The sequence below is a fragment of the Pipra filicauda genome, unplaced genomic scaffold, assembly GCF_003945595.2.
Source record: "Pipra filicauda isolate LSUMZ 115617 unplaced genomic scaffold, ASM394559v2 scaffold427_size588224_pilon, whole genome shotgun sequence".
NCBI lineage: Eukaryota > Metazoa > Chordata > Aves > Passeriformes > Pipridae > Pipra > Pipra filicauda.
Genome location: NW_024104562.1, coordinates 499,781 through 510,106, shown reverse-complemented (window position 1 = coordinate 510,106; position 10,326 = coordinate 499,781). Strand labels below are relative to the sequence as shown.

Here is a 10,326-nt window from a genome sequence, read left to right as displayed (position 1 = left end):
TCATTGCTGTAAACTGAACTATCCCAGTCTTGGAATAAAAAATAGAAATTTATAATCAAATTTTTGGCCACTTCTTTATAAAATATTTCTGGAAGCCTAAAAACAAAACAAGCATGGAAGTATTTTCCTTCTAATTCTACAAAGCAGTACCGCAACCCAGGAATGCACAGTTTTTCCTGTATTCTGAATCATGCCCATTTACAAAGTAATTATTCCAGTATCTAGGACAAAGAATCTTTCCATCATTTGGTTTACATTTGCACAGCAATACCAGTTAGACGTGCGGATTTACCACACAAACATGTCCAATCTTACATAGATTACAATTTTTTGCATATCTTGAGCATATTTAAAAAGCTAAAGAAACATATTTCCTAAACAAATTAAGAGGCAGAGCATACAGCTGAAGCAGTTCTTCCAGTAGATATTAGCAACACAGAGACATTTTTAAATTCTAAATTTGCAAAAGTATCCATGTATTTTATTACCAAAATGCAGTAGTTGAGAATGAACTTGTTTCCCATTAAAATAAGCAATCATAAAGGCCCCTATGCAGCAATTTTTTAAAGTTCAGATTATGCACTTCAGATGTATGCAGAGCCAGATCTCCAGATGCTGTGGTAACTTCTGAGTCCAATGAGGAGCCATCTTGTAAAGCATGATGGCTGACAGAGCCAGGTAACAGCAGAATTATTTGGTAAAAGAAAGGCAGCAAAGACAAAAACTGATGCCAAATTCTTAATGCCCATGGGAATATAGCCCCACTACTTCTTCCAGAGACGTGCCCAGCAACTCCTCTAAACTGACATATGCTCACTTAAGCTAGGCTTGTAGCAAGTCCCGATTTATGGTAAGTAGAAAGAAGCACTGCTACTGGTGGTATGCTACCAAATCCAACCTTCCTGATTTATGCTGATTATTAGCTGCTCAGATAGCTCAATGGATCTGCAATCATTTATACAGAAGACAAATTTCAAGGTATCATGTTCAACTTGTAGGAACTCTAAGGTGCCTGGCAAGGTACGAATATTCACACTTTTAATTTAGTCCCACACTGTCTTAGAATTAATACTAGTTATTTGCCTTATTTGTACAGAAAAAACTAAACATTGTTTTAACTAATTCTAAGTTACAACTTAATAATCTATGTCATTGAATCATAGAATATCCTGAGTTGGAAAAGACTAACAAAGGTCATCAAAACCAACTCCTGACTCCACAGAGGGCAACCTAAAAGTTAAACCATATAGCTGAGAAGTGTTGCCCAAATGCTTCTTGAACACTGACAGGCCTGGGGCCCTGACACCCTCCCTAGGGAGCTTTTTCCAGCGCTCATTTCAGCTCACACTGTGCGAGAATCTAAACAGACGTTGTTTTGAACAGTACATGGATAGCCACGGTGGCAAAATGGATTCGTAGGTCTGGGTTGGGAGAAAACACATGGAGTACCAACACACCAGCAGGGCCGCTTCATTTTTATTTACTCAGCAAACATTTTTCCATGTGATTTTTAAATGCCATCCAGGAGTTCTCTTAACTAAGATTATTAGATGTTGGCTACTTTTTTGTGATGAAGCTTTTTGCTAACGATCTTTTTCCAGAGATAAAGACCTTTGGTTTGTTACGGTATCCCAGTTAAGGTAAGTACAGTTGCTAATTTCACCCAAAATTAAATTGTATTTACAACAGTACAGCTTACAGTTATTCTACAGAGGATAAAACTCTCTATCCAAATTTGTCCTACTTCCTGTCTCACACTAGGGTTTCACTCTTTCAGTATTAGAGGTGCCTTCACCTGTTCGGCCACTTCCTTCCCCATCAGCGTTTCAACAATGGCCAATCCAAACTCAAAGCTGGTCCCAGGCCCACGGCTGGTGAGGATGTTCCCATCTTTCTCCACGCGGCTCTCAGAGTAGCTGTAGTGTGCTGGGGGGGGACACACAACAGAAAGAGGGTCAGTCTCCAGGACAGTGCCCACAGCTGCCACAGAGCACAGACTCACCTGCCACAGGCTCTGCTGAGGAGCAGAGGTTACCTGCCAAAGGCACCCGTGTGGGCCCAGCCTGCCTCCAAGCATCCCACGACTGCCTGCAGTCCTCAGGGAAGAAAAGGGCCTGCAGGGAGCTCTGGTAGCTCCATTCACATAGTATGAGAATGCACCTCTGATTCTACAAGCTCATTAAGAAGCACTCACTCTCCCTGTCAGTTCCTGTGAGTTTATTTTTAGAAGTCAGACTGCTTTTGTGGAGCTATTCACAAATTTCTTTTCTGCCAATTACATGCAGAAGAAATTGGAAGAACCCTGCCATCTCCTGCTCACCTTCAGACTCATTAATGTTCACAGAATGACTTCATAGCATTTCACCACCACTTCCCTTAGGTAGGAGAAAGAAGTGTGGATCCATCAGCTGCTCACAGAACCAAAGCCCTATTCACAGGAGATCATGAAAGGTGCTCCTGGGGTTTGCTGCTTGGACCACTGAGGCAAAGAACCAAAAGGGCAAGAGATGATGGCTCAGCCTCGAGAAGATAAGGCAGTAAATGCTCCTAGCATGACAGCAGCAGTGTATTTTCCCCAAGGATGAGAATGTTAATACAGCCCTGTTTATTAAATAGGTGAAATAGGCTTAGAAATACAGTCTTAGCATATTCAGTTGGATTTTGATTACATTCAAGAAAGCATTAAGGAAATTCAAAGAGACAAAGTAAGATACAAAAGCTATCTTCCTTTCTTTAAATTGTGGTTTCAGGTAAACAAAAAAAAATCTGAGAAGGGTTTGGAGAGAAACTTATAAAAGTCATTACATACCTCCATTCATCATTTTATCTTTGGCCAAAGGATGTGTTGTGACTTTGCTTCCAAACCCTATCCCATGTGCCAGAAGGGCAGTAGGACCTGTAAGGACAAAAAGTTGCACCAGTGAGGAACTGCCTTCTGCTAGAAACACTTCTAAGAACATATATTCAGGCATTAGGCTCTCAAGGGTCCAAAGCTCACTGTGGACAGACTACTTTTTATAAAAACTGATGCCAGCCCCATCTCTGAAGCAAAAAGCCTCAAAAAGAACCAAGCCGTATAATCTCTCGCATTCAATTACAGCTCCCACACTGTCCTACCATGACTGTGCTGCCTTGGAACGAGTGGAGGACAATGGTCATTTCACTTCCACATAATACATTTTATTTAAAACTGCTTGACGCTAAGAAACAAAAGGTCTGCATTTCAGTCTGAACATTAACTAGTTACAATTACTTTACAACCTTGTTAAATCCTGACTTTAGAGATGTACCAAGTAGAACTTCATTTGAGCAAGTCTCTGCATGTCGCAATTGTGTGCCAAACAGTATTTTGGACAGACCATGGGCTAACTGTTAAGTTTTTGGTTTTAACAGTTTTCCTCTTTCCTTTTCACACTTCCTTCTTAGCCTGAGTTGAGTTTGTGTCAAGAAGTGTTAAGTCATTTGATAGGAAATCCTTATGAGAATTCCAAAAGAAAATGAAGGCAAGATTTCCCTAATCTGAGTTTCAGTTCTGTGCATTTGTCTCATTTTGGATTTAGTCCAGGAAATAACCTCCTTTGTGTTCAGCTGGAATGAGCTCTAAGAATATTATACCTAAAGAAATTAACCACTCTGATTACCAGCAAAAGCTTTTAGTGGGCAACCATGAATTTGGATTGTTCTGTAAGAGATACAGATAAGAGAAGACTATCATTGCCAAGTACAAGAATGTTCACAACTCTGCATACCTATCACCTCGCTGAAGAATAAAAGCAAAAAAAAGCCCCAGCAACATACAAGAAAACAAAAATGAAAATCCACTCTACAAACATACTCTGTTAGATGGCCTTTTATGAACTCATTGCCACCCTCCTCATCCTCAGCTTTGGGTCCTAGGCCAGCCTCTAAGATCAGTTGGGAGTACTGGCAATTGTTCATCTTGCTTTTTTACACACATACCTTACAAAGTAATGACCTGGATACCCAGCTGTGCAGAATATGTAAGCAGATAACCTCTCCTCAAACCAAGTCCATCTTTTGCTATGACTCAGATGAGGAAGGGGAAGACTGTAACTCTATATGTATGGCCTTCTTTCTGAAGCTAAAGGGCAGGAATAGTTATGTGAGATAAATTTACAGCAATGATATTCTGCCAGTGCTGTGTCCTTGCAGAAAGATCATCAGAATAAGCATATATTTTGTAAAAAAATCCTAGCACATTACCTTTCACTTTTTATTTTAAAGACAGTAATGCAACTGACTGGAAAGAACTGGGAACCAAGCAGAACTTGCAGGATAAGTGTTCGCAATTATTTTAGAGATTTCTTTGCTATTAAATTTATAAAAAATTCTGATGCTGATGGGTGCACATATAGTACAAATCCCTGCTACTAAATTACAGGAACACAAATTTCTAAGACAGGAAAATGTCTGCATGCTCCTTCAAAACATCCAAATGCTTTATAAAGCAGGACACCTTGTTAACCCACCTGCACATATAGCAGCAATCAGGCCTTTTCTGCTTTCCTGGTCCTTCAAAATGTCTTTCACAGCAGCAGACTGTATGAAGAAAAATGATATCACGAGTCATTGTTAGGAACTGATTATTTGAAGCATGTCTGAAATATTTTCCATTGCAAAGTCATAAACGTGTTTTACACAGAAAACCAACTGACACCTCTTCACCCTGCCTCAGGACAGAGGGCAATGAGAACGTTAAGAAGGAGAAACACTGAAACCAATACATATTTGCCCCACAAGGAAAGAGTAAGGAAATCAGAAGGAACTGCAAGGAAGTACCTGGCCTACATAAAAGCTGGTTAACCCACGGACATAGAAAGTTGTCTGAAAGCTTCACAAGACAAACACGAAAGAGTATTCATAAGATACCTCCAAATAGTCTCCATCATTCTTAAAAAGATTTATGTGGGATATTTATCTCATATTCCAGGGTTTACAAACTGTGCAATACCATCTAAATCCTATCTGATAGATTGACTTGTTTGTCTGCCTGCCTTCCACAAGGTATTTATACCACCACAGCAACAGCTTTGCACCACAGACAGAATTCTTGAGCAAAGGAAGAGAGTCCATGGCTTTAGACAATTTCATATTTCAGGGAATTCAATCTTCATTTGCAACTGCTTCATCTTCATATGACTATGAACAGAGATCTACCCACAATACAGAGCACTCTTCCATTTTTATTCAAATGCAAGAATTTACCCAGTTGTCCCACCTATATAGTCACAAGAAGGCTTCAGACAATTGATATTTAGTTTACTGATTCATTCAGAAGAGAACTTTCAGAGGCTGAACTGAATCTGCAGAATTACTAAGCAAGCGCAGACCACCACTACTCATGAAGATGCCTATGAATTTTTAAAATACCGGAATTTTACCTCACACAAGTTCTGAGCTCCGAGATTACCGCCAGGCAGGACCACGACATCGTAAGGCCCCTAAACAAACAAAAGATGAAACTGTTCTGTTGAACAGAGACTGATACTGTTTGAAGCCCACTACAGCTGATTCAAGTGACAAGCAAAATAACCTTTTCTTCCACTGAACAACACTTTATGATCAGAGAACCAGTTCCAATTACAGAATAAAATACTGTTTCCTGTTCCAGGAAGAACCTATTATTGATAAAGTCTGCCACTGAACTAACTCTTAAGCCTAGTGCATTTAAGAGCTTCAGCAAGCAAATGCATTGTAAAGTGGTTTTGCTCGAACCTTACTGTACAGGTCTAACTATAACACTGTTTAGCTTCCCATCAGAACTTTGGAGTTGATTCAAATTATGGTATTTCATTGGGCCAACTAACAGGAAAAATAAAGGGCTAGGGTTGATGCTTTGCAAAAACAAACACCAGTGCAGAATTAAGAGATCTGTCTGAACTGAGCATGCTACGAACCAGGACAACACTGAAGGGGAGCACAGTGGGATGTGCAGTTCTGTAATTAACTGCTGCATAGAGCTAACACAACACGCAATATATGTCTAAAGGTAATGCACAGGCTTTCCAAATTCACCTCGGAAGCTGTGAGAAAGGCTATTTTGGCCACTATATTAGGTCAAGGTGATGACCAACCTCTTTTCTGGCATCTTCAAGACTAGCATCAGGACAAATGAAGACATCTCGACTGCACTGCACTGGCTCTTTTCCTGTTAGGCCTGCAACAGTCACCTTTATCTAGGAGAAGAACAAATATATCATGACAAATCAAGAATTTAGGGTGTTTTTCTTCTATATTAGTTCTTAAATAGTACACAGAATGAGCAAAGCACTACTGAAAGCTGTCACAACCCAGGGAACACTTAAGCTCCCACAAACCATGATTAAGTCCAAGCACACACAGTAATCAGTGATATTCACCTGAAGTAGACAAATAACTCTAACAGTTCAACTTTTCAAACAGGACATATAGAGACTATCTGATCCCACAGGCTATAAACAAAACAAATAATACAATGCAGGAGAGCCAAACTAAGTAGATCAGATAATGAATTGAAGTCTCTTTGCAGGCTCAAGCCACTCTCAAACACACTTATGGCATGTTCACTTTCCTCCCTTGACTTTTAGATGCCTGGTCATAACATCATAGATATGCATGGCACAGCTCACACTCACTAAACAAGCAGACAAGCTTGTTCCTCTTATGACAGCCAAAATGGGGTGTACAGTGATGAGGTGATGGGAGCAGTTTAGTCATTTCTACACAAGCGAAGTTGGTGTACTAATTTAAAATACTATTTTCATACCTAATGATATGTACTACTACAGCTGCAAGGTAACAAACATCATGAGGAATCGCAACAGCCAAACTCTAGTTAATAGAATTTTAAAAGTAGGTCAGGAAAAGCTACATAATGTCATAAGCTGTAATGTACTGAGCTTTTCAGACCCCTAGAAAAAAAAGTACTTTCTGTTACTATGCATAGAAGTAGCCATGTTCTCTGACAGAGTAAGATTTACTTGAAACATTCACTCTAGTCCACACTGGACTCTTACTTTGAAAGTCTACCTTTTGCACAAATGTCAGTTGTCAAGCATACTTAGTAGGGGCATGGAACAAGCATTTGCTAAACAGTAAGGTGGTAGGGGAAATTTTCACCTCACACAACAAATTACACACTGAACTCCTAGCAATGAACATCAACTTGAGGCAAAGATTTCCCCTTGACCACACACTCACAAAGAGATTTTTCACTGTCGGTGTACTCACCCCAGCTCTTCTCATAACATCAGTAGGGATTACAGTTTCCATTTCCTCTGCCCCTTTTGCTAAAATCACCAATGCTCTTTTTGAGGCCATATCTTGAGGGGTTGCTGTTAGCTGAGACGGTTGTGAACGGAGGGGCTGAGGAGGGTAGAAAAAGACAATGTGGTTAGAAAGCAAATGTTCTAGTACAAATCCTTCCTGATGCTGAAACTTAACAATGAGTTATTTGCATTTTTGCATTATCTTTCACTTAAACCAACTCAAAATAGTTCAGTAGCTTTAATCAATATTCATAACAGTTCTGTTTAACTAAAGAGCTTTTTTAAAAAAAAAATGCATTATGATACTAAGAGATTAAGGCACTTGTGCAGTGGGAGGCACAGCACATCAGCATCAAATAAGGAAGCAGCTTGGCCTAATCAAGACCTTACATGACCTGTGTCTGCCAGAAAAGGGTTCAAGGTGGGTGGCAGAATTGTTTTCAGTTTGCACACCCTCACTCACACTGAGACTACTGACTCCTACCCAGGTCAGCATTTATAAAAAGGGCTTGCATGAGCTTTGACCTCATGTCTGGTATTTATTTTCCACATACCATGCTTCACGAAGAGTTTCCTGTGACTTACAATGACTTGACCACTGCTCTTGCAAAACCTCAGAAACAGATTTTCTGGGTATTTCACAATTTTATGGGGGAAAAAATGTGTGTGCCCACGTGTGATGGGGGAGCAGACCACAGAATTTAGCAAATGGAACAAACCAGGCTTAAGACTTTTTTTTTTAGCTTCTAAATTCAAGCTGAGGTGAAGGGACAAATTTCCATTTGAAGGTTAAGTTAAAGTTACTTTACATCATGTAAAATACCCATTAACTCATACTGGTCTGACTGAAGTCTGCAAAAGCATCCATGATGTGAGAAGGCATTTCACAGGTCACCCCTCTAGAAGACAGATTTTTGTCTTATAGGACAAAATGGACCTTCCATTCAGAAATGCATGTAGCACCTGAGAGCCCTTCATTAACTGCGATGCACATTTTAGTTGCCTACATGAAAGAAAACCATCCTCTTACCCTGCTTCAATTCCATCTATTTTCAAGTTTACTCCCTATTGTTAGCCTCATTTAGAAAGATGTTATTTCTAGAATGCAGTAATATACAGTAGAACACCCTGCAGCATGCAGAACCAGCCCAAGGAGACTAATTCACTTAGTGTCAAATCCTACTTTTATGTACTTTATGTACTGTCAATGCAAAGCCAACTGAGCAAGTATACTCAAATCACAGCTATTAGCAATAACTTTAGGACAACCTAGAGCTTCTTAATAACTTGTCTTGAAGATACACATTGATTTTGCAAAATAATTTTCATATAAATTTGACTAATTAGCAAAAGACTCTCTGACTAGCCACAACATAGAAACACTGCATTTGCTTTTTATTGAAGAAAAATACATCATAGTTTGTATTCCTTTATTTCATTAGTTCTTTAGATGCAAATAGGCACCTTATCCTGAAACCTTTACTCTTTCCCCTAATTTAGCAAAATGCAGTCTCTCCCTACTGCCTTTAGACATTTATTGTAAAACACTGCCAAATTCTTGAGCATTAGTACTGTTCTTCGTGTGGGTCCATAGGTAAATAGCTGTCCTGCTGTAAATGCTACCAGGGAAAGACTCTTTTTGAGAAGGCAGAACCACGTTACACAGACCTAATAGCTAATTCATTTTACAAGCTACCTACACGTAGTAAATACCAGTCTTGCATTTGCTCCTCAGTGCCAGCACATGAACAGTACATGCCTCAAACCTATCAGCGAACGTATTTCCCTGCGTGGGTACATGTTCCTTTCTGGAGATGGTGGCTTGTGGCACACGGCCGAATCAGAAACTCTAAGAAGGCTGCCTTTAAAAAAATCACACCCTTCAACGCCCCGACCACAGAGCCCGCTAACAGAGGCAGGGGAGGGTTTACGGCTCACCAGCTCCGCCAGCCGTACAGAAGGCCAGGTCCCTACACACTGATCTATTTATTCTGGGACGCGGCGCCATTTGACGCAGAAGGGCCGGCAGAAGGCCGCGAGCGGCGGGGCTGGCACGGCGGGGGGGTCGAGCCTGCTCGGCCGCCAGAGCGGGGCAACTCCGACAGGCCACCGAGCCCCCCCCGGCCTCTGCAGGCGGCCCCGAGTCCCCCCGCCGCCCTCCGGGGGCTCCGCCAGCCGGGCCTGCAACGCGACCGGAGCGGCAGCAGCCACAACTCACCTCAGCCGGGGCGCGGGCGGCTCTGAGAGAACCCGCCCCGGCCCCGCCCGCGCTGTGCCCGCCGCGGCCCCTCCCCGCTTCTCGCCCGCCCTCCTGTTCCGTTTCCGAGACGTTCCGCTTTTCTCACGGTCACTCAGGTCGCAGGTTCAGAGAGCGGTCCGGTGCTCACCACCGTGACAGCGTCACCTTCCTACGGCAGCGCGACCCGAGCTGCTGCTGCTGCTTCTCGGGCAGCCCCGCACGGACAGAGCGCAGAACCGAGCCACTGCTCTTCTCCGGGCTCTACCCGAAACGTCCACCCGAAACACTACTGTTTCCTGAGGCTCACGGTACACGGGAAATGCCCCAGGCTCAAGGACGATGTTGCCTCTGGTTTTAAGAAGTTTCAGTATTTTGAAGGACAGAGCTGCTAACGGAGCTCTTTAGCTGCAGAGCCCTATTGTGTAAAACCCGTGCTCGCAGGTGCTGGCAGACCCGCTCTGGTTCCCTGGTGCTGGGCTCACGAGAGCTCCGACAGAGCAGCTCAAGTCCAGGTCACGCACAGGAGAGCAAGTCACAGGGAAGGACTTTGCTGGGGGCTCTCCTGGAATGGGTGCGGGCTGCAGCTCCCGGCACAGGATGGTTTGTGTCCTGCCCACACAGGGCTCTGCTCAGAACCCTCGACAGGCTGGTCCTTGCTCTGTCCGTCTGTGTGCCGGGCACGCACACACGGGGAGGCGCGTTCGCTTGTCATTTACAACGCACTCTGGACAACTCTTCCACGTCCCCTCCTCGGCCCTGAGCGCACCCCGCGCCGCGCTCCGGCCCCCCTCCCCCCTCCCCCCCCCCCGAGTCAGCGCC

At 42.8% G+C, this 10,326-nt stretch overlaps 1 protein-coding gene across 1 annotated transcript; it reads right to left on the bottom strand.

The window, feature by feature from the left end:
- Positions 1 to 163: 163 nt before the first annotated feature.
- PARK7 (Parkinsonism associated deglycase) lies at positions 164 to 10,148 on the bottom strand. The gene is made up of 7 exons (XM_027751427.2): positions 9,487 to 10,148; positions 7,231 to 7,365; positions 6,096 to 6,197; positions 5,403 to 5,462; positions 4,491 to 4,560; positions 2,810 to 2,896; positions 164 to 1,926 (listed from the first exon to the last, which is right to left on the bottom strand). Exons 2-7 carry the CDS (start codon positions 7,318 to 7,320, stop codon positions 1,766 to 1,768), a joined length of 570 nt encoding a protein of 189 aa, XP_027607228.1. The 5' UTR covers positions 7,321 to 7,365; positions 9,487 to 10,148; the 3' UTR covers positions 164 to 1,765.
- Positions 10,149 to 10,326: the final 178 nt, after the last annotated feature.